This window comes from Lynx canadensis, chromosome A1 (assembly GCF_007474595.2).
Source record: "Lynx canadensis isolate LIC74 chromosome A1, mLynCan4.pri.v2, whole genome shotgun sequence".
Classification (NCBI taxonomy): domain Eukaryota; kingdom Metazoa; phylum Chordata; class Mammalia; order Carnivora; family Felidae; genus Lynx; species Lynx canadensis.
The window spans coordinates 15276517-15302029 of record NC_044303.2 but is presented as its reverse complement, the minus strand read 5'-3'; the positions used below and the strand labels follow the sequence as shown (position 1 = coordinate 15302029).

Below are 25513 nucleotides of genomic sequence, written 5' to 3'. Positions count from 1 at the left end.
TTCTGTCTCCTTACAGTGTTCGTGATGGCAAAGACCCTACTTCAGAAGGGCTCTTACCTGCATATATAGAAAAGCAGTCAGTACTTGCAATGGTTTGATAAGGTCTTCATATAGTCAAATGTGACTACAGGGACCAGTGAACTCCGTTGCAATAAAAAGGAGCATTACTAGCAATTCTCTCTTTTAAAAGGGTGGATGTGTAGACACAGATTGAAGAGAAGGATGAGCATGGGGCACTACTGTACTCTGCTTGACATTGAAGGCAGGGTTAAATTGAGGTTGATGGACTTTGAGAACGGAGGTGTGCATTGAGATATGTTGTTTGTTCATAGGAGGGCTGTGTGTGGAAGAGAACATATGCGTGGGATTCTCTGTGTGTATGAGTCTGTGCACACACACAGACACGTGTGGGATTCTAAGAGCTGCCCACTGGATAACTAGAAGGAAAGAGAAGCAGTTGTTCTCTCACAGATGGAGAAATTCTGAGGAGAGCTGGTCCTGGGAGGCTCTGAGCCTCCCTTCTACTCTTCCCCCACAGCCTCCCTTCCCTCCAACACCCACCATACCCCTCCACACACAGCCTTGGCATCCTATCCTGAGTAACTCAGGCTCTGGGCAATGTGGTACTGGGGGCTTGGGTCTGTGTGCTGCCCCAGTGGGGATGGGTCCTAGAGGACTTTGCAAACCAGAGCGGGACCTGGCAATGGCTTGAAGTGGCAGCCTCTCCAGGAAAGGCAGACCTGAGGCAGAGCCAACTCTAGAAACTGGCATTTCTCCTTGAGAATGTTTCATTTTTCAGTTGTGTCATTGTTTTCCTTTGGATTGTGAGAATACAATGTAAAATGTTTTCTCTCATTTTATAAATCCTGTCAGTTAGCCATCAGTCGTCTGCCATCGTCTGTTATATGCACATGGTCTTATGAAAATGGTGTTGTGGGGAAGAAGGGATGTGACCTTCCTCACGTCCCTCTTGCACTGAGCCCAGTACGATGGCCATAGCTTTCCACTGAGGAGGGTGGCCTGGAGTTCAGACCCTTGCAGGAGAGTGAGAAGGTTTGGGGTGGGGGTGCTTTAAGCTGTGCATAGGAGGGCAACTTAGCTTGGAGATACAGCAGTTGTTTCAGGCAGTAAATGAGAGGTGAGAGCTCTTGACCTCCGCAAATACACTAGAGCAATATATGTGACCCTCCCTTTGCCACCATGTGCCCCACTGATCACAAGCATCACCCAGGGCCCTTCTTACAAATACCAGTTTTCTGGCTCCGCTCCTGAGGTCTGGGCTGTGGTCTGGAAACCAGGGTATTTTCCAAGTGTCTGGGTGAATCTTCTGACCAGGGAAGTGTGCGACTCACTGCCCCAAGGGTGGGGGACTCTTGCGGGGTGGGGAGAGGCTGAGATCAGGGTCACTCACTCATTAGGGACCCTGCTTCAGAGAGGATGTGCAGACAGAGTGATGGAAAAGCCTCCCTAAGAGGGAGACCACCTCAGTGAAAACAATAAGAGAAGAACCAGTCTTTCAGTGGGCTCTACTTCTTCATTTATAAACCAGTCCTCCAAGCTTTCTGAACTTCCTAGACAAGTTCATCTCAAATTGTGCAATCCGTTATCTTGGCAAGCTTGACAAGTCCTGATACAACATTTGCGAATGTTTGCTTTTAAATACTCCACTTAATCTGGAGAGCAAGAACCACTGCAGCAGCAGGGAGGGGGATCTACCTGCAGATTTTTTTTTAAAGGCAGTTTTACTTTCAGAAGCCCTTGTATCTCTTTCAGAAGGAAAGAATATAAAGTTACCCTTAGAACAGATGGTACTCAGATTATCCTATTGTGTGGCAAACTTGTTACTTTATTTTTTTTTAAATCACTTGATCCATATCCTTTCTTCCTCAATAACCAAAATAGCACAAAATTAACCAAAAAAAGCAAAGGTGATAACACAGATGCCTCTGTTATCCTGTAGTTTTTACAGAATTTTTAATTGGGAGCGTGTGAAAAAATATATATACATTAGTACACACACACACACACACACACACACACTCAGAGACAGCTGATAATGATCTAAAGTAATGGAGTTCTTCTAGTCCAGCATTTACACTACATGATAACACTGCAACACATTGCCATGCTTGAAATGGCAGCAGAAACCACGTTTTCACTAATTACGCATTTTAGGACAGCAACTCTGTGCAGGTCTTATGGTGTCTGGGAACATTTTTCATATAAATAGTTCAGTGTGGTCTGATTTAAAGTGAAGCTTATGGATTTAAGAAAAACAACAACAAACAAACAACCTTCAGATCCTCATTACCAGTCCTCATCTGTCTCAGCATTTTGGAATGACAAAAATACACCTTGTAAAAATGGCGGATTCTTTACCCATTCGAGTTACTAGACAGTGTCGCCTGCACAATCAATCCAAAGGATGTACTGAACTCCACTGCTGAAGGTTAGAAAATGTTTTGGACAAGAAATGATCCACTTGCCGTGGGAAGATGGGGCATGTTGATGCAGTGGGTTCCGTAGGCTGATGAACTCATTGTTATGCTGTGGGCCATTTATTATTTTTAAAGTAAATAAAGTTCTCACTCTAAAGAAGCTGTAGTTTATTTGCTTTGTTTTTAGGGGGAGCTTGATTTCTTCCGTCTTCTAAGTCTGTGCTCACAGGTATGCCTCACGGCATGGACAAAGCCCCCAAGTTCAGTGTTTGGGTGAACATAGTGTGGGGCTCCCAGGATCACTAAGTTCTCAGCAGCTACACAACTTGAATGTCTATAATTTCTAATAAAAACCCACATCCCGGGGTTCTAATTCAAAGTGTATGTTAACATAGAACAACTAATTACCAGAGACTGTCACATTCATGGAGTATATAATAATATGTAAAATAGCAATTTAGTCCCTTAAGTTTTGCAATCTAATGTGGGTGAACAAACATCTGACATCTGGGAGCCTTAACAGAATTCTGCACTAAAATTATAAAGACTATGAAACTGAATAAAGGAACATGCTTACATGACTGCTAGGAGTTATTACTGCAGAAAACAGAACTAAATGAATATTTTTCCATATGCTTAATTTCCACTAATAGAAAGTATAGCTATAAAATAAAAACTTCTTAGTGTCTCTTAGGGTGTTTCTCTTAGTAACAGCAATTATCACAAAGAATTCTACAACAGTAGGAGTATTATGACTATAACATAAGTAGAAAAAAAAAACCAAGAGGCAAAAATACATTACAGACTGCATCATAACACATATTTGTCTTGCTATTAAAAGTTACTCTTCCAAAACTTTTCCATAGTGACTTACTCATCAATAAATGTGATTTTCATTTATTAAAGTGAAAACATTTAGCATATTTTGCCTCCGGTTATAGGAATGTTATACATTAAATCTACATTGATTCTTTTTTTTTTTTTTAATTTGATGTTTCCACTTTATCTTTTAAATATGGAAAATGTCTTCTAAGTAGCTCAGACTTAATTTTGCCAGTTCCTGCCAGCTCAGTTGGTTTCACGGTTTTGTAAGGGAAATGAAGGGCAAGAGTCTGTATCCAGCACCCACTGTGAGGCCGCCTCGCGTGATTTCCGCCTCGGGTGTCCAGCAGAGTGAAATGAACTGATCCACCCTCAAGAAGTCCGCTCCGGATCGGTCAGGTGGTTTGTGTGAAATTCTGCCCCTTAAGGTTTGCACACATTTCTCTGAGTCAGCATCAACTCCTACATTCACAAATGGAAAGCATCATGACTGGAAGGAGAGATTAGGGGTGAAGGAGGAGACACAGGTCTCATTGGTTGGAAAAGAAAGGGGGGTTATTTCTTTCATGAAGCAACTACTTCATGTGACACTTCCCGCAAGGGAAAACCGAGGCTGCTGCAGCATTCAAGAATTCTTCTGTTTCTTCATGAGGAAAGGTTTGAGAAAGTGGACCTTGAGAGGAAATACTACAGACTTCCAAATTGGTGAAAGAACTACCAGCATCACTCGGGTACTCTGGGTAGGAGGAACTGGAAGAGATGATATTTTTGAGCCTCTGGAGGGCAATGATTAAAAGCAGAAGCAGAAACGCTAAAGGCTAAGGAATATGGACACATAGATGTAGACATTTGACAGGTGGCCTGAGGAAGGGTCTACCGATGTGGACAGGGATGTAGGAAAGAGCTCAAGGAAAGTTCCATTCTCCACGTTACCCCGAAAATACAGATGAAGAGCCAGGTTCAGACATCTTTCATGGAGGTTCAAAGAACGCAACAAGTATGTTAAAAGTCAGTTTCACACAGGGGTTAAAATGGACAGAAATCAGCATTGTTTTGTTTTGTTTTGTTTTGTTTTTTATGATAGAAAAGATTGCAGGCAGTTAAATCAGGCACAAGGAAACTTCTTGGATTTCAAACAAAGGCAGCAGGGGATCAGGTGTCCATTGGCCCTGCAAAAACAAACAGACAACAAAAAAGAACAACTGAATGCGTTATTCACAAAATATCACACTTCAGTCTTATTTCCAGTTTCACTTCAAGAAGGAAAGGAATGAAATTACTTCTCCAGGAACAGGTAATGCTTATGATATTACAAATGATGATATAAAATAACTTTTATTCATTTTACCGCTGCAGTACCCCAGGTACCAGGATTCTCCAAGGAACTAAAATAAGTAAAAAGGAAAATACATTTCTGATGTGTTCCATCTGCTGTGATTTCAACAGATGCTCCAAGTGGATGATCTGAGAATAGGACCCAGAAAGTCAGTGCCAAACCTCTCTTCTCCAGAAAATTAACTCTGCGCACCTCTAGCCCACTAGCACCTTCCCAGCCAGGATTTATCTCTACTATACTTTGAAGAATCACGCCGTGCAGGTAAGTTTGCTTTCTTGTTGAACATTTATAATTTTCTGATTTGTTTAGAAAAATTCATCTCCTTGAAATGAGGGGCCATTTCTTCATATTTCTTTTCTATCTACCTGTGTACGTTCTAGTGCATACTTTAGCACTGAATAAAAACTTCAGATTAATTTAGAAGAAAAAAGGTTGGATTCCCTCTGAGTGATGGAAAGTACAAGATTTGCTGTCAAGAGACTTAGGTTTGAGGTCCAAATTCCCTTTTACCTTTGGGAAGTTGGGCAAATTGCCTACATTTTCTGAGCTTCACTTTCCCATCTGTAAAATGTATAGCACCTGTCCCACCTGTGTTATCAAGAAAACAGCCATGGAAGCACTTTGTGAATTGTAGAGGTTGGGCCAAAATGAGTTGATAGTGTGTGTATGTGTGTTTATTGGGTGTGGAGAAGGCATGATTTTCTGGCAGCCGGGAGGCAGAGTATGCCCTTGACCATGTTCTCGCTCCTAACGTGGTCCTTGTGAGGAACACACAGGCAAAGCAGACTGACAGGCAGGTAGCAAGCAGGAGACGGCATGATTCCCCAGGCTCCGAGTGTGGGTGTAGCATGTCTCAGACACCCTCTCCTCCATGACTGGCAAAGTCACAGTCGGTTTCTGCCTCGGCCTCCAGCCCGCTAAGTCCACGTGGAGGCGCGGAATGCATCGATCCCTCTGGGCAGAAGACTCTTCAAGTCGAGAAAAGAGGCTCTTCCTAGCTCTCTGTGGCATTAGATACCTTTGTTGTAAATTTCTAAACCTCCTCCTGTCAGACAGAATGAAATGCTAATGTGAAAAATCCACTCTGCCCCTGGCTTTCCCTCTTCCTAAACTCTGCCCTGCATTTTATCTTGAAAACTTGCTTTTCCCTTCTGTACTCCAGATCTAATTAAGTGGCTGATTCTTTGAGGGTCTGACATTGGCCACTGTGGCCAGAGCTGAGCAGCATTAATGATCCCTGGGAAGCAGGGGACACTTGTGAGAAGATTGTCCCTGCTGGGTGTCATGCAGGCTAATGATCTTAGTGAGTTCCTCTGAGTAGGCCACATGCAGTGTCTTAGTAGTTCCTAAAGTAATTTGACTCCTACTCCTCATTATACTTTGCTTGGTGATTTTAATTCCATTAAGTTGCTACAGGCTCCTAATGATCCTTAAAAAAAGAGAGAGAGAGAGTCACAGGGGGACTAAAATGTGTCACACTGATTTGGCAGTCCCTTGCCTTTTTATGTAAATGTCCTAGCCATTCATCTTTAGGGAAAATAGTCTCAGAGGCAGCAAGATCATTAGGAAAGAAAACTAGGATGGAAACCTTATGGGCTGAATGAATAAGAAGAAATATTCTTAGTATTCTGGAAAGACCTCCTAATCTAGCTGAGGAAACTGAGGAGAAAGAAGCTAACTGATCTGACAAAAGAAACCTCTCATTAAAAGATAAGCTAGGACGTGGGGTTTCTGCCCATCCTCACTCCTTATACCATCTGGTCTCAATTTTCCTGACATTTGAGTAGTAAGGATTTTACATCCTATTTTCCTAGCATGGGTGACGAGGGGACTAAGCAGTTTACGTGTTCCTCACAGCTACTCGGTAGAGCAGGAATTATTATTCTCATTTTGTAGATGAGGAAACTGAGCCACAAAGACATGATTTACTCAGGATACACAGCTAGACAGTGACAGACTAGGGACTAGACCCCATGCCTGAACTGTGTTCTTAGTTTTCTCAACTGTGATGGGAAGAGAAAAATGATGAAGAGTTGCGTCATTAGCTCCTACCTGCCACTTACTCTGGGCAAGCTCACTGTTCACTCTTGGCATTTCAGTTTTCCTGTTGGTGCAATAAAACTCACCTTTCCTACCTCACCAAGAGGTCCTGAGCTAAGATGTGATAAAATTTCCATAAACATACTTAGAAAATTATAAAAGGCCATCCCACGTAAAGTCCCAGTAGACATATAGTTCCTTCTGAATGCTTAGAAAGCCTAGAAGAGCTTTCAAAGTCTCGGCTGGTCCTACAGTTCTGACACATGCTGGTCATAGATTCAGCTGGAATTGGATGATTTTTCTAAAGCCACCTTTGCTACCCAACACTGTCATTTTCTGGGGGTGAGCTGGAGGCACAGACAGTGTCACTAGGGTGTCAGCAGTTCAGTGGAGAAGCTCACAGCTGGCTGCCAGACCACTTTTTTAAAACAAAGGCATCTCGGGGCGCCTGGGTGGCGCAGTCGGTTAAGCGTCCGACTTCAGCCAGGTCACGATCTCGCGGTCCATGAGTTCGAGCCCCGCATCAGGCTCTGGGCTGATGGCTCAGAGCCTGGAGCCTGTTTCCGATTCTGTGTCTCCCTCTCTCTCTGCCCCTCCCCCGCTCATGCTCTGTCTCTCTCTGTCCCAAAAATAAAAAAAAATAAAAAAAATAAAAAAGTTGAAAAAAAAGAAAAAAAAAAAACAAAGGCATCTCTTTAAGTTGTAAATATTCCAAGGAAACTTTTCACATCAAGAAGATCTTCACTTTCAGACAAAAGGGCCCCTGTGGGCCTCAACTGTCTGTGAAATGGGTTTACAGGAAAGGAGGCTAAGAAGTTTTGGGGAGAGCATCTGATCTTCTAAGAGGTCTTGGAAGAATGGTAGAAATGAACAAATGAAAGTTTGTGTTATTGTCCGACACTTCACAATTAAATACCTTCTCCTTTAAATATTTTCCTCCCAGTATTTCAGACTTAATATCATTTCCAGAATACTTCTTAATTTTAAGTGACAGATATGCAAATTTTGTTTCACTGTCCTACTCTGAAACCACCGAATATTTGCACTGTCAGAGACTGTTTTAGTTTTGATGGCACTGATTCTCATTTTCTTATTCAAGTTTTAAAAATTTGGTGAATCTTCCTTCTCTCTGGTGAATGTTTTGACAATCTGTGTATAAATGTTCAGGATGAAGCAGGTTGTACATGTTCAGGCCTTGTGACTGTGTGAATGAGGCCAAAGGTAGCACTGTGAAAATGAAATCAAACAAACGTTTCAGGATGAGGCACCTTGGGCCATTTCTCCCAAACGGATTAGGTTTAAAGAAAAGAAGAGAGAGACTTCATCTTAAATGCATAGCCTTGACCTGTCTCAGGGCAGCATCGATGTCCTCTCATTTCAGGTGGCACCTAAAGCCACGTGGGCACTATGATGTTCTTTTTTTTTTTTTCTGAGCCATCCTCAAAAAGTGATATTTGAGAAAGGGAAATGAGACAGCTAGATCAAAACATTATAAATGAAGATTTGTGTAAATATTTTGGTTCATGGTCAGCCAGCTTTCCCTTTGTCTCTTGGAATAAAAACCTGTGCCGGGGAGGAATCTACAAAAGGCAGTCACCTACTTAAGTGAGGAAGAGCGGATGTGAAACGTCACCATGAGCCCAGTGGGGCAGGGAGATGGAGAGACAGTAGAGACAGGGCAGACTGGGGGGTCTCTGGCTCCAGGACACTCAGCACCATGCCTCTGTGAGTCCTCTGGAAGAATGGAAGCTTTCCTTCCCATGGGGTCATTATGAGAACTGTAAAGTTTCAGAAGAACAAAAGCATACCCTCTGACGCGTACTTCATGCCTGGTAAAAGGAAAAAGAGCCGACAGGCCCCCACCTCTGAGTCTGCACACACAAGCACTGCAAGACCTCTGGTGGCCTGCATATGGGTGGAGCCAACGCCATGCCTTGACTTCTACAACGTAATGGTGTCCACAGCTCAGCCCACAGTCAGCCTCAAATCTGGCACGGCAATTGCTTTGTTTCTGACCTTTATTCAATACATTTCTATGTGAAGAACAACTATTTGAAAGGTTTTTATTGTGGAAAACTGGGATAAGCTGCTTTGTTGCCTTGCAGACATAAAGAGTACCCTGGCTGTTAGGATGTCGGAATCATCTTTTCATCATTAGCAAGTCCTGCTATGTCATTCTCCAAAAGGCTGTCCTCTCAAACCATCAGTAATGATTTGATAGAGTTGATAAGTTATTAACATGACATGGTAAAATCCTTATTTCCGTCTACAAATGTCGAATTTGATTAACATAATGATATATTGGATCTCTTTCTCTGTAGAACACATAGAAACTATCATTTCCAAAATCTAGTAGGGACCTTATCACACGTAAGCAAAGCTGGTTTTAGTTCTACTTAAAAAACAATATGCTTTCTATGAGACCTCGAGCCATTCCTTTACTATTTGCATGATTATCTTCTCTCTGAACGCTTTCTCTTTGGCTGATGGCCTTTTAGGTCATGCTAGATGAGAGAAGGTTGGTGCTGACATACATATGCCCCACCCACACTTCTCTAAATGTCAGTTGTCACTTGCAGTTGCAAATACTTACCCCTAGTCTTGGAATAATGAAAATAAAGTTTATTGTCTTATGTGCTATAATTATTCAAAGATGATTCAGCCATCCATATATTTGTCTGAGAACTGCTCTTGTCAGTATAATACTTAGCAGGGTAGAATTATATGTGAATTCTGTTTATGATTCCCTGTCATAGCCCAATAAAAAATAAAACCAAGTGGGGCGCCTGGGTGGCGCAGTCGGTTGGGCGTCCGACTTCAGCCAGGTCACGATCTCGCGGTCCGTGAGTTCGAGCCCCGCGTCAGGCTCTGGGCTGATGGCTCGGAGCCTGGAGCCTGTTTCCGATTCTGTGTCTCCCTCTCTCTCTGCCCCTCCCCCGTTCATGCTCTGTCTCTCTCTGTCCCAAAAATAAATAAACATTAAAAAAAAAAAAATAAAAATAAAAAAATAAAACCAAGTGATGAAATAAACTGAGTCTATGTATTATCAAATGTTGAATTTGAAGACCATCTTGTGAGAAGAAATATAGAATATGAAGATTCTGAATAATACACTGGAATTCATGGATCTGGACTGATAATGTTAGACAAAAAATTAAAATTAACAGTTCTCTTTATCTACTGTTCAAATGAATGATCAGAATATAGTCAGAGCTTTTTCATAGTACTTTGGTGAAAATTTTTAAAATGACAAAGTAATAATTTAGTATCAGCTAAAAAAATTTTTTTTAACATTAAAAAAATCAATTTCTATGGTAGGTCTTTAAGTTGTTTTAGATCCAGACCAGTCTCCTAATTCTCTCTATCTTGGTGAGGACTTGGTGGTAAGGGTAATCTGGATTACTCTCAGGCCCAGTAAAATATTTCCCTAACAAAATAAATATACTCAGAATGCTTTTATGCTAGATGAACTGTTTGTACTAATTCTTTAAAAAATCATTATCTACATAAATTATAATTCACAAAATATTCAGAATATACCTTTCTTGATATACAAAGTGGTGTAGATTGAAGTTAAAAAAAACATGTATACAAGCAAGTATTTCAAAAGGGAATATACACGTGACTGACCATCCATCTTGTACAACCTCAAATGTAATTATAGTATGACCTCCCTTGCATTTATATAACACTGTTTTTCTGGAGAAATCAAAGTCTTTTTTTAATTTTTTTTAATCTTTATTTATTTTTGAAAGAGAGAGAGAGAGACAGAATGTGATTAGGGGAGGGGCAGAGAGAGAGGGAGACACAGAATCCGAAGCAGGCTCCAGGCTTTGAGCTGTCAGCACAGAGCCCGACACGGGGCTCCATCTCACGAACGTGAGATCATGACCTGAACCGAAGTCGGAGCCACACAGGCGGCCCTCAAAGTATTATTCTTAATGAATTTTTGTTGTATTTATATTCCATGTGAAGATTTCACGACCAAAACACTGCTTCGTAAGAATAAAAGAATGTCACTCTTTTAGAATAAGGTAGTTTAAATGCATAATTTTCTGGTTAAAAAACAGGTCAAATACAAAGACAGGTCTAGGCATAGCATTGTCATGATTCTTTTATGATGTGTAGAAAAGACCAGGAAGGGCTCGGGTCCTACCCTCTGGGGATATTGGACCCATCTAGGCTAACACAATTAATCCAAATCAGAATGAGAAAAGTAGCACCCTGAAGGCTGAAGGAAGCATGAGCCGAGCCGAGTAAGAAGCAGCAGAACAATGAAAATCTTCTACGGAGAGGGAGGAAAGGTCACTGTGCTTAAACACTTGATTTAAAGGAAAAGCGAACAGCCAGAGAAATGATGACTTGAGGATCATAGGCAATGTCCAAATGAGTCAGTGGGAAGAAAGAAGGCAGGAAGCAAGACTGGCCTTTCAAGATGTTATAGTATTTTTAGTAAGGGCTTTCAGGTCAGTTCTCGCCCTCCACTAGGATCTGATCTTTTCCAGTATTTTAGAAGTGTATTAAGAAAAACAGCTAGTGTACTCTCCCGCAGCACATATACCAGAACTGGAGCAGCTAAAATTGGTTAAATCATACCATTAGTATACTTAAAAACCTTACTTATTTTTAATAAGATTGGACACATATAAAAAAATTTTCATTAAATCATGCTCTGGTAGAATGGAATGGTGTTTTCTCCTCTTCCATGGTCTGTCATTCTGCCTCTAAAATAACTTAGCTCTAATATATTTTTTGTTTAATCAGGAATTTCTCGTAACAGTCCCCTTATAGAGTATGACACTGGGAAAATTTGTCCTTGTGAACCTAATTTTGTGATTGTTACAGTTTTCTTTAAATCTTTACATGTAGACCACTACGTATCCCCAATCTCCTCTCTCAGGCTCCAGGGAACTGTGGGTTCCTCTAAAACTGCTGTAAGGGAATAGGGAAAAGCCTGGACGTTTGTTTTTCAACAGCCATTTAATGAAGACCCCTCTAAGTCTAAGCAGATTCCTCACAAGTGGGCAGCCATGGACCACTCACTATAATTGGGGAAAATGTGATACTGTATTCCTCCCAACCAGTACTTTTGTTTGGGTCTACTGCTGCCTAATTCTTTAAGTAGGTACATTCCTCAGTTTGTAGCTTATTGTCTTCATTGATTCCTCTTTATCTTGATTTCTCATTCCATTTCCTTCCATCTCCCATAGGCATCCAAACTAATGTGTTTAAAGAGGACCTTTAGGGGGGCGCCTGGGTGGCGCAGTCGGTTAAGCGTCCGACTTCAGCCAGGTTACGATCTCGCGGTCTGTGAGTTCAAGCCCCGCGTCAGGCTCTGGGCTGATGGCTCAGAGCCTGGAGCCTGTTTCCGATTCTGTGTCTCCTTCTCTCTCTGCCCCTCCCCCGTTCATGCTCTGTCTCTCTCTGTCCCAAAAATAAATAAACGTTGAAAAAAAAAAAATTTTAAAGAGGACCTTTAGGTTTGCCTCTTTCTGTAAATGCCTATTGTTTTATATGTATTTTCTTATAAATTTTCATCATCTCATAAACTTTCAATTTATAACAATGGATATGTAGTAAATATTTCATTCACTCCATAAATTAACCCCCAAACTTCACCTCTACTTAAAATATCTTGATAATTGAAGCAGAGGGAAGAGAGGAATATAAATTATATAATATATCCAGTTCTCTGGTTTTGCAAATAAGAGTATTCCAAAGACTAATAGCTATCCTCTATCCATAAAATCACATGTACAGGTACAATTAAAAAAAAAAAGTGATGACACAGGTTGTCTGAAAAGAAGTTGAGTATTATCAAATAATTAAGCAAGTCACTATTCATGACAACTACAGTCATGTATTTGTTTAAACTAAGATGCTTTATAGTCTACTCCTTAAAAATAGATTTGAATATTACAAATGTATATAAATGTTTTAGGTCTTACATTTTAAGTCTCAAGCTCACAGAGTTTCTACGTGATGGCATTTTTAATCAAGGCACAGCATTTACTTGAATTAATGAGCCATTGTCCCTCATAATATAACTACAAATAGAACCTTAGTTGATTACATAGTATGTAAATTGCCCATCCCTTCTGGATATTAGCCCAGTATTTAGCATAATATATACATATGAATTTTGCTAAATAAGTTCTCCATCCCCCCCCCCCCCCCCCCCCCCCCCCCCCCCGTCCTCTAAGGCTGACAGTCAATGATGATGCTTTCCACAGTAAAATGGGTATTTAGGAAGAATGATTAGTAATTGGCAGCTCAGGCAGGCTGTTTTGGATACAGCCAGTTTTGGCCATATTACATTATTTAGGAGTCAGATGAATATTCAGAAAAAGAAATAGGGAGCAGATTTCAAGATCCATTCCCGGATGCAATGCAAGATCCTTTGGCCAATTAGAAGAAAAAATGGCTTTCTTATAAAGGACATTATGAGGACAACCAGGGAAATTTAAACATAGATAGCACACTAGATAATTGTATTATATAAATATTAAATTTCCTAAGTGATATAGGAGAATGTTCTGTTATTAGGAAATGCATGTTAAAGTTTGTAGCCAAAAAGTATCCTAATATCAGCAAATAACACTCAAATGTTTTAGCCAAAAACAAAAACAAAAACAACCCAAAAAACAAGCACACACATTTATACACACATACAGAAAGAAATATGATAAAGCATATATGTCAAAATGTTCACAATTGGTTTAGTCTAGTTAAATTCTGTAGTTAAACAATCTATAGGTGTGCATGGTTATTATCCTTGCAACTTTTCAGTAGATTTGGAATTTCTCAACATACAAGTTGCGGGGAAAAATGACTTGTCCCCAAAGCTATTAATGAAAATAGGCTTGGTATGATATTTGTAAGTCAGCTAAAATGTTAGGAGCTTTTAAAAATATACAATGATAGAAGCCTGATTCTTCAAAGGAATCTTTCAAATGGCATTGGAAAAACCTCACATATTTGCTGCTACCATCAGCTCATTATGCCCACTAATCCATGGTAACTGGAGGTGAAGCGTTAGAGGAAGTTTAATATGCCGGAGAAACTGGATTCATGGTGGTGGGAGATGCTGCCTAAACACTAGGAATGGTGACTTGCCAGCCAGCCTTATTCCTAACTTCACTCCTGCCATCACCCACTGGTCTGAATCTCAATCTGGACCTCCAGAATCATGAAATCCAATTGTTTGTCTTACATCATCAGTCATCTTCAGAAGCAGCCAGACATCTCTCCTACAATTTAAATACCCAAAGATATTAGGGACTCTGGAGGCATCTTGAGTCAAGAAAGAATAGTTGGTGTTTTGGGTTTTTTTTTGATTGAGATGTAATTGACATATAACATTATATTAGTTTCAGGTTAAATAGGATCTGGTACCAATTCCAGTGTGTGAGGCAGAACTGGGGAGCTGTTCTCCACACCAACAAGCAATTCTAGGAATACTGGCGGAGTGTCCTATAATTCAACCCAATTCCGACGACACTATCGGGAGATAGTATCAGATTTCACGGGTTGAGGGTTCAGTCCTACGACACCCTCCTCTGCAATATAGACATTTCTGACACCAGTCCTAAGCCCCAGGTTGTTACATGTGTTTCTGAATGGTGATAAATCAGAGGTTCCCAAGCCCCCCTCCTCAGCTTCAATTAATTTTCTAGAGCAGCTCACTGAACTCAGAGAAACATTTTACTTATTAGGTTACCAGTTTATTGTAAAAGGATATAACTCAGAAACAACCAGACAGCAGCAGGTGATGCATAGAGCAAGGTATGGGGAAAGGGCACAGAGCTTCCATGCCGAGTGATCCCCTCTCCCAGCACGTCCCAGCATGGCCGGCCCGGATGCTCTCTGAACCCTGTCTTTCTGGGTTTTCATGGAGGCTTCATTACATAGGCATGATTGATTAAATCATCAACCGTCACTGCAAAATGCAGCTACAAATGAAAAAATAGAGGGCACTGATATTAATAGTGCTTTTTGCCAGTCATCAGCAATCATATGACTGTGAATATAGGTAAGTACCCTAAAATGATGAGTACCAGATGAGTCAGATTTTAGACAGGGGTTACATAAAACACCACTATAAGGAGACAAAGTGCTCTCTTATGGCTCTGAAATTACTCATCTACCAGGATTTTCAGGTACACCAGGGAGGGCAGGGGACAGCAAAGAGGACATTGTGTCCTCATGAGGAAAGCGTGTTCCCACGTGGGATTTCCTGTGGTCCTCCTAATCCTTGGTGTGGACCAAACAGCAGTGCTTGCCTTAATGCTCTCTATCTCCCTCGTTTTCTGTCTGTCTGTCTGTCTGTCTCTATCTCAGGCAGTACAGTGAACTCAAAAGTCTGGCTAACAAAGAGAATGTCTACATGTTCCTTGTAACATGGAACAAAATGATATGGCAGGCTATCAAGTGTAGGAGGAAATCAAGTCCTTAGCAGCCTGTTGTCATTTTAGATAACGACTCAAGAATCTGTCAAAGACAATAGGGAAGCAATAAACAAGTGTAGGCTCAAATTCTCCCAGAATGTGTTTTTAACTTAAAAACATAAAAGGAGGTGAAATTGAAAAATAATTAGGAATTTATTTTGCGTTTTAACTTAAAAATATAAGGAGGTGAAATTGAAAAATAATTAGGAATTACTTGGAGAAAAAAGACCACCACAATAGTTATATATTCTTCTAAAAATATAAAGAAATATTGTTTTATTTAACGGAACCACGAGTATCTCTTATATGAGATTTAACGGACTTTTTCCTTTATCAGGGCGGGGCTATCTACTTTTAAGGTTGTGGGCTCTATGTATTTTATTCAGTTGTAGGAATAGCTTTGGTCAGAAGCACATGTCCACACTTCACTCACTACTATTTTTTTTTCATGTTTATTTATTTATTTTGAGAGAGAGAGAGACTATGCAAGCAAGTAGCAGAGGGGCAGACAGAGGTGGGGGGGGGGGCGGAAAGTAAGAATCCCAAGCAGGCTCCTCGCTGTGAGCCCAGAGCCTGACATGGGGCTTTATGAGATCATGACGTGAGCTAAAAGAGTCGGACACTTAACTGGCTGAGCCACCCAGACGCCCCTCACTAGTCTTATATCTAGTCTTAGTTCTCTTTTATCTCAAGGGTGTGCGCTGGAATGTAGGGGGCAAATCGTGTCAGAAGAGTAGAGGAGGTAGAGGGGAGAGAAAGAGAGTGGGGGGAGCATACCCTAGTAATTGTAGAATGGGAATATATATGGCTCCAGGATATGATAGGCAGAAGAAGGTATACCCAGGATGTTACGTAGGGGAAAGAATGTCCAGCACGCCAGTTTAGGAAAACAGTAGTAAGAATATCAATGATAGCAGCCAGGATTTATTAAATAAAAGCATATACTAATTTTGTATGTGTGTTCATGTGTACACAGGCATTGTGCATGTGTATTTTCTCTCATCTTCACAGCTCTTTAAGGTAGTCATTATTGCTCCTCACTTTTCTTTAATGGATGAGAAAATTAAGTATCAGAGAATTTAAAAGCTTGCCCAAGATCACCCAGCCACTTAGAGGCAGGGCTGGAATTCAAATCTGTATCCCTGTGTCTCCAAATGCCCTATATTCACTACCTTCCTTCTCTCCAGGGAGCCTGAGGGTAAAAGAGGGATAATTTCAAGACTTGTGGTCATTCATGCTGTTCACGTGTTTCTGCTGTTCCTTTCTCCTTCCAGGCATGTTGTAGGATTGCATGTTCCCATCCCCTCTGACTTTAGGGTGGCCAGATGACTTGTTTTGGCCAACAGAATCTGGAAAAAGTGACATGTCACTTCTAGGTAGAAAATGTAAGGCCCATGTGAGATTTGCCACATCCCTTCCCTTTGCTGCAGTAACTGTTTAAGTACAGGACAGCTTCTGTACCGGGGTGAGCTGGGTGAGGACCACCACCCTTGCTGGCCTTATCAATACTTAGTGTTAATGACGAATGCACTTGTTTTTTTGTGTGTGTTTCCGTTAAATTTTTTTAAGTTTATTTATTTATTTTGAGAGAGACAGAGACAGTACAAGTTGGGAGGGGCAGAGAGAGAGAGAGAGAGAGAGAGAGAGAGAGAGAGAATCCCAAGCAGGCTCTGCCCTGCCCTGCCAGCACAGAGCCCAAGGTGGGGCTCAAACTCAACGGAACAATGAGATCATGAGCTGAGCCGAAACCAGGAGTCGGATGCTTAACCTCCTGAGCCACCCAAGTGTCCCTTGGCACTTGTTGTTGTAAGCCATTATCTACCTTCTACTGACTGATGTAACAGACAGCAGAGGTTATGCTTGGTATTCAAGAAATGAAAGAAGCCAAATTCTGAGTATAACTTAGAGTTGCATGAATTGTCTATATAATATGTTAAAACCCCCTCGTGGCAGTGGTGAGCAAGAAGATTGTAGAGGATGTTTTGGTGAACTTTAATTTCATGCAAGAGTGAGGCTTAAAGGGATGAGAATTAGCTACTGGTGTGGCCAAAAACATATTCCCTAATAATCTGGAACATGATCAGGTGCTACCGTGTAAGGATAGTCCTGACCAGCTATAACTTCAGTATGCACAAAGGGTTTCAAGTGGGAACATGTAAGAGATAGTAAAGATATTAAGACTAACTCATTACTTCTAATGGGAAAAAAACAATTCATTATACAAGTAGTGGGACAGTGGTATTGCCTTTGGTTAAGAAAAACTATATTTTCTGGTGCATTCATTTATTCATTCAACAAATACTTGTTAACTATGTACAGGAAGGTGATAAAATATTACTATTATATGCATGAGTCTATTGCATATACAATTTTTATAGTGACCATCTTGAGTAACAAATCTAAAAGACCTTTCCTATATTACCTGTGCTATATTATATGTTCCTTTTTAACAGACTACCTGCTACTTTTCCAGCCTCATTTTTCCCATTGTTCCTAAGATTGGTGGTTCAAGCATATCAAACTGTTCTTGATTTCCCACATTTTTTTAAAAGCATATATGTTTAATCCTTATATTTATATATGTCTTCTCCCTAACTCCACCCAAAATCCAATTTGTTCATTCTTCAAGACTCTATTCAAGCCTTCCCTCCTGTCTCATCTAGTTATTCACTCATAATATAAATCGCCACCTACTTTCTCTACACAAATTTCTGGCTCCTTTCTCTGCATTCTCATGATAATTTCTATACCTTTTCACACTAGCATTTCTCACATTTTATTATACTTATTATATTTGTTTACCTGTTTCTCTAAAACTTTGATAGACTATGAACTCATAAATAGAGGATACCATTTCACTAATCTTTATAGCCATGAACCAGCGCAGTGTCTTGTATAAAGATGTTCAATAAGCATTTGTAGGATGGTTGCATGACTAAAAGAGTAAGGGAATGAAGAAACTGGAAGCTTCTTGAAGAGGTATTCCATATTTGTTCTATTTTTTGGATGTGCAATAATATTTATTGAATGAATGAATGATTTTGTATAAAATCATATCAATTACTCAAAGGATAAGTACTCAATAGTAAAGAATAATGTGGAACACACCCTAAATTTTATAACTATTTTAGTTATGGCAATAAAATTTATAGTTTCAAGTTCTAGAGCAAACTCTGAGCATACTTTTTATCAAGCAATTGTGTCAACAAAAATTTTATTTAATCAAGTATCCACCAGGATAACCAAGGAAAGGATGTAGGAATCTGCTGTAAATATTGAAATTCAATACTGTGAACATAGATCAGGGATTGTAACAAATGTATTTTGAAGAGCACAATGAAAATCATGAGAGTTTACCATAGTGAGTCAGTGAAGACCTGACTGGATATAAAATAGAACACATTGTTTTTAATTTAAAATGTTCTTTCAGTTAAACTTCATGATAATCCCATCCTTTGAAAATTACTAAGTCCCTTACAATCACAACGCTTGGCACTGTATTCATCTGTGGAGACAAACAGGATCAAGGACAATACCCACTTTCCAATCATCACAGAGGAAGACAATTTTAATTTACTTCATTCAGGAACATCATATGCCGTGGTACTCTGTTAGTCACTCTACCTCAAGAATTAGCTCACCTCTCCCCTCACCAAAAGAACCTAAAAGCCAAAACAGAGCAAAACAAAACTCAACAGAAAATCAGCACAGAAATGGAAAATGTTTACAGTTTTATAAATTTCTCAATTTAACTACAAAGCCCCACACTGGAGATCATTGCTACTTAAAGTAGCCACTTGCCTCTGTCAGGAATATGTGGGTTACGAGTCCTTGTGAAATGAGGAACTTGTAAAGCACTGCTTCCAGCATCCAAAATGTCTTACTACAGAAAGAAGACAGACAGACAGAGGGAGGGAGGGAGGGAGGGAGGAAGGAAGGAAGGAAGGAAGGAAGGAAGGAAGGAAAGAAGGAAGGAGGGAAGGAGGGAGGGAGGGAAGGAAGGAAGGAAGGAAGGAGGGAAGGAGGGAGGGAGGGAGGGAGGGAAGGAAGGAAGGAGGAGGGAAGGAAGGAAGGAAGGAAGGAAGGAAGGAAGGAGGGAAGGAAGGAAGGAAGGAAGGAAGGAAGGAAGGAAGGAAGGAAGGAAGAAAGGAAGGAGGGAGGGAAGGAGGGAGGGAGGGAGGGAAGGAAGGAAGGAAGGAAGGAAGGAGGGAGGGAGGGAAGGAGGGAGGGAGGAGGGAGGGAGGGAAAGAAGGAAGGAAGGAAGGAAGGAAGGAAGGAAGGAAGGAAGGAAGGAAGGAGGGAGGGAAGGAAGGAGGGAGGGAGGGAAGGAAGGAAGGATGGAGGGAGGGAGGGAGGAGGGAGGGAGGGAAAGAAGGAAGGAGGGAGGGAGGAAGGAAGGAAGGAAGGAAGGAAGGAAGGAAGGAGGAAGGAAGGAAGGAAGGAAGGAAGGAAGGAGGGAGGGAAGGAGGGAGGGAGGAAGGTTGGAAGGGAGGGAGGGAGAAAGCTAAACTAAAAAGTATACTAGTGCCTTATATTCTGGCTCAAGTCCCATATCTCATGGTGAGTGAGTAACGATTCAAGGGCTGGCACTGATGCATGGACCATACTCTGAATACCATTCCATCTGGATCATAGTCATGGTGATGTGAGCAGTGATATCCTAAGCGGTATTGTGCTAACACCCTAATCCAGACCTCAGCTTCTTGGAAAAATAACAAAAAGAATGAAAACACATGAGCAGAAAAGAAGCAATTTTTTTTTCTTTTCATTCATTCTGGAACTGACTTAAGTCATTTATCATATATTAAGTTATTCTTTCTTTCCCTGTGATCTCTCTTAATATTAATTTTCCTCTATTCAGAAAATCAAACAATACCAAAACAAAAAGTAAATAAGCAACCACAAAAGGAAAACATTATTCATAGAATTGGGTAACTAGAAGTACTTATAAATCAGGAAGCCAAGGTCTCCAAAGTTAAGTAAATTAAAATTTGAAGGTCATTGTTCATATACCTTCTGGAAAAGGATGGTGGAAGGAGATAGCTAGTGGCTGAAACCACAAATTAGGAGCCTAGGATCCTTTCCTGGTTCCAAATCCACTCTATACTCAGAGCTGAGTTGGGCGGCCAACAAGAAGAAATTAGGTGAAAAACATGTTACTCGGTTTCTTTTGTCATTCAGAGGTTAATTCATCATTTGAATCAAAATACATGCCATGAAGGTCCAAATCTGAGACCAAAAATGATAAGGATACTAGACAGGAGACAGAAGGAAAGATCTTGGAAACTCATTTCAGTGAATCAGACCAACTTTGTTGCCAAGTAGTCCTTTTGAAGGTCTGAGAATCTGTCAATATTCCACTGTCACTCTAAAAGTGTGCCCCTTGGGGCGCCTGGGTGGCGCAGTCGGTTAGGCGTCCAACTTCGGCCAGGTCACGATCTCGCGGTCTGTGAGTTCGAGCCCCGTGTCAGGCTCTGGGCTGATGGCTCAGAGCCTGGAGCCTGTTTCCGATTCTGTGTCTCCCTCTCTCTCTGCCCCTCCCCTGTTCATGCTCTGTCTCTCTCTGTCCCAAAAATAAATAAACGTTAAAAAAAAAGAAATAAATAAAAATAAAAGTGTGCCCTTAACCTTGCACTTGACTCATGGAAATCGAGGTCAACAAGCTCACTAAGGACTTTCTCATGAGGAATTGTTAGAATGACAGGTTACCAAGGTATATGAAGGTCATCAAGGAGAGTATTAGTAAATATATATTTTTTAACCTGGGTTCTATTTACATGGGTGTGTTGAGCACATGAATACTCACATTGAGTGCTTCTTTATATGAATGTCAAACATCAATAAAAATCAATAAAAATGTTCTTGTGTTTTTTATAAATTTTTGTTAATGTTTGTTTAGCGGAGAGAGAGAGAGAGAGAGAGAGAGAGAGAGAGATGGGGGAAGGGCAGAGAGAGAGGGAGACACAGAATTGGAAACAGACTCCAGGCTCTAAGCTGTCAGCACAGAGCCTGAAGTGGGGCTCGAACCCATGAACCGTGAGATCATGACCTGAGCCGAAGTCGGATGCTTAACTGCCTGAACCACCCAGATGCCCCAGAATGTTTTTTTTTTTAAGGGCAGAAAATGTGCCAGGCTTATCAGATGAATTATTTGAGTGCTTCCCATTTCATCCAAAAATGTACAGCATTGTAGGCTAACAATATAAATAATACATTCTGAGAATTTACCCCATGGGATAAAGTTAGACAAATTTAAAAGGTGCATGCACAAAGATGCATTCCGTAGCTAAACACTGGAGCTACCATGATGTCCGTGAGTCAAGGATTGGTTAAATAAATGATGTTAGAATCATGCAATGGAGGACTCTGATATAATAAAAAGGACTACATTTTCTAACCTGGAAAGATGCTGGACACGTATGCCTAAGTCAAAAAGTAAGCTTCAGAATAGTGCATAGTGTGATTCCATTTTCACAAAATAAGAACTACTAGCATTGCTACACAATATTAGAGGCATGCAAAAGTAAACTAAACTAAACAAGAGATTATGCACCAAGTTATTAACATTTCTTGTTAGCAGGTAATATGGGTATGTTTGGTTACATCCTATTTTGTGCATGTATGTGAATTTTGGTACACAGAAATATATTGTTTTATAATCAGGAAAAAACCAATAAAGGTGTTTTCATTAGAAAAATAGAAATAAAACTTAATGATAGCATATGCAGTGAAAAGGCAACTGGCTTTTAAGCCCCGAACTCTTTCTCCTCCCCCTCCTTTTTCCCTCCCCCACCCCACTCCTCCCCCTCCTATTCCTTTTTGTACTGCATATACTTAACACAAACCTTTGAAATGGTTCACTTGTACCTTTCCTTTCAAAGTTTAAGACTCTCAGGCTGAGACAAATAAGTCAATCTGCCCATTAGGGCTTAACTGCTCTTTGTATTACAGTTGCATTTTATGGGATACCGTGAATGTTTTATTTAAGAAAAGAGAAGAGTAGATCCCTCTGCTAGAATCCTGGTCACAGGGGAAATTGAAAGTGATTAAGAACCAAACTGGTTTAATGGGCAATAGTTAATAAATTACCAGGCACTTCTAATCAGTATCAGACCACTGTGGCAAATTAATCAGGAAAGCTGCTATTTTGGCTTTCCCTGAGGAGCAAATTTATATGTTGAATGAATTGTCTTGGTGTTTTAACCTTGGAATAAGTCATCTTCGTGTCTTTCTGAATTTGACACAGGATCTAACAGCCACCTATCCTTTTGTTTCACATCAAAAATTATACACGGGGGGCGCCTGGGTGGCGCAGTCGGTTAAGCGTCCGACTTCAGCCAGGTCACGATCTCGCGGTCCGTGAGTTCGAGCCCCGCGTCGGGCTCTGGGCTGATGGCTCAGAGCCTGGAGCCTGTTTCCGACTCTGTCTCCCTCTCTCTCTGCCCCTCCCCCGTTCATGCTCTGTCTCTCTCTGTCCCAAAAATAAATAAACGTTGAAAAAAAAAAATTAAAAAAAAAAATTATACACGGGTATTTTACTTTAAGTTACCCTGTTTAGCAAGTATTACAGGCTTATAATTTCCATACCCATTCACTACTGTCTATAACACTATCAAACAGTCAAAAATATCAACAACATCAACAGCGTCAACAATCAAGCCCATAATGTAAATTATAAATCTGGGCCCACTGATTTCCCATCTTAATATAACTTAATAGGTGAGAATTTAAAAATTAGGAATTCAGGAAATACTAATGGCAGTCTATCCTGTTCCTGATATAAATTCAGAGCTTTGAAATATTGGCACTGTTTTGGTTGGATTGTGCCATTTCATGCTTAGAGATACTATTACATTGTATATGGCTACTTGACTATTCAGAATCTCCACTTTTTTTTATGGTTTTTGTTGTTGCCAAAAAACTTATTAGACTAAACAGTGATTACTTTCTGGTTCCAAATGTGAACATGAGCATGGATCCTATACATAGGAACTCCTGAAGGAGGCATACTGTGTCTTGAGACTAACTCAGAACACTATATACCATAGGCACACCTGCCACAAAACACAATCAGAACTGAAGGGCTCCCAGAACGTGGCTCATCAGCCTGCTGTCCTAGATCTGACATGGTCAGTGAATGCATAGATAGACTTCCTGAGTTCTAAATCAAAGGCTGGTCCACATGTGTACATATCACGGACTTCTGCACCCATGTCTCTGGCTTGATTTCTCTAGGTACATCCATTAGCTAAAAGGAATCTTGCCAACTCATGCACTTAGTTTGAGCTGCTTCTTTGTTATGTTCCCTATTCCATTAATTAAGTTAAAGGCTTTAGTATTTTTTTAGCTGTCACTAGGAATAATAACAATAATAAAAGTTAAGCCCGTGATGCTTTATATTGACATAGTAATATAATAATATAATATGCTCCACACATGTCTACTTGAAGAAAATGGCATTCTTCTGCAACACTACTTTCTTGGGTTCTGGTTTCATTTAGCAGACGTTTACTGAATGGCTCATCAGTGCTAAGAGCCAGGCAAGTGGGACCTACACAGTACCTGATGTCAAGGGACTTTTAGGAATATAGTTTTCCAGGTTCTTAAATTACTATTTTAAAAACTCAAAGGAGCAGAATAAAAAAACTCAATTATAATTTTAAGTTTTGCTTCTCCCTAATAACAAATTAAATATAAAAATGCTTCAAGTCTACAACTTAAAAAGAAAAAGATATTAAAATACAAGTGCAAGGAGAAGAGCAAGCCTAGAGAAGAAGGGATATTATCAAATGGGCTGACATAGATCTACATAGAGGCCAAATCAGAGAGTTTTGCTTGTGATGGGTTAATCTTTCATTCTTAGAAAAAATGGGGGCTTCTGGGTGGCTCAGTCAGTTAAGCATTCAACTCTTGATTTTGGCTCCAGTCATGATCTCATGGTTCATGAGTTTGAGCCCCATGTCGGGCTCGGCACTGAGTGCGGAGACTGCTTGGGATTCTCTCTCTGCACCTACCCATTTGTGTGCATGTGTGTGCTCTCTCTCTCTCTCTCAAAATAAATAAATAAACTTAAAAAAAAAAGAATAAATGTATGACTCCACATTACTTAATGATTAGTATGGTTAATCATTCTTACCAATCAACTGCTATCCTTCATCTGCCCTCATTAAAAAAAAAAAAGTCATAGGAAACCTGCAAATAAACCCTCTTATGGATTCAATGCCATATGTCATCACACCATTATTTATCTCTTAACCCCTGACAAGCTTTTGCACATCATAGACATCAAATGAAATCTGTTGAATTGCACTAACAGCAGGGAAAATGGAATGTATCTTACCTTACATGAATCTTCTTTAATGAGAACCATGAGCAAGTGTGGAGCTCTTCAGAGCAGTCTGCCTTATGTAGAAGAATCAAAAATAATAAATACATAACCCAAAGAAGTAATAAGCCTCAAAATCAAAACACAGAAATGGAATACCCCACCCATTTTCTGGAGCTCCATATTCCCAGAATGTTCGGAGGCTGGCAGATGGCTCTCCATCCCCACAGTGCCCAGCATTCGAAGGACGTGCCCTGTGGGAGTGGTGGCAGTGCAACTTGGTTACGAGCTGGACCCACTAATACACACTTCAGAGAGCGATGTGCATCAAGGGATCGACTAGGTGCTGATTATAACTAGGCGCGTTGCTGTGTACATGTGGGATGGTGGGGGTAGGGGGACAAGACGCCTCTGTACTTAGCGAAATGAAGCATTTTAGTCACGAAATAGATTTAAGAATCTGTAGGAGCTAGAGTACAAATAACTAAAACAGTCAGACTAGTTGCATACTTTAAGCTAATTAAATACCTTTTTTTTTAAGGGGGATGCACTGGGCATCAAGACTGCATTAGGAGGTAAACCGTTTAAGAAAACGCTATCACTTATCTTGCTTTTTTTCTGTTGATCGGCTGTTGTCTGACAACGAATCTAGAAAATGTAAAGCAAAAAAAGCTCCAGACGAGAAACATCTTGAGGAGTGGTCCCTGGGGTTGGCCCCAGGGCGTAATCGTTGCGGGTTTCGCCCTTTGCACCTACAGCGTGGACTGGACCAAAAGGCTTTGAGAATGTCCAGAACCATAGGACCCTATTATCCACCACAAAGAACCACCTAAGTACTTACACACTTCAGTAAAATAAATAAATAAGTAAATAAATAACGAAGCAAATTTAACAGGCAGAGGACCTGAAGGAGGTTAGGAAACAGACCCTGCCCCCGGAGTCTGACACCAACCCAAGCCTGGCGGGCCGCAGGCATGCAGCGGCAGAAAGCGCGCAGGTACAGCCACAAACCTGGTCCTCAACAAGATGTTTCTGTGAATGAACGCATCCTTCTGCTACCCGGAGTGGGGCACATCACACACCTCTCTCCTAAATCATCTAGGAT

The 25513-nt window shown here is 40.6% G+C and overlaps 1 protein-coding gene across 1 annotated transcript; it reads right to left on the bottom strand.

The window, feature by feature from the left end:
* Positions 1-1805: 1805 nt before the first annotated feature.
* SERTM1 (serine rich and transmembrane domain containing 1) lies at positions 1806-24659 on the bottom strand. Its single transcript, XM_030309097.1, is given in 6 exon segments — positions 1806-3937; positions 3940-4077; positions 4080-4194; positions 4196-4429; positions 24424-24485; positions 24573-24659. Coding segments are annotated over 4 exon segments (318 nt in total). The 5' UTR covers positions 4229-4429; positions 24424-24485; positions 24573-24659; the 3' UTR covers positions 1806-3905.
* Positions 24660-25513: the final 854 nt, after the last annotated feature.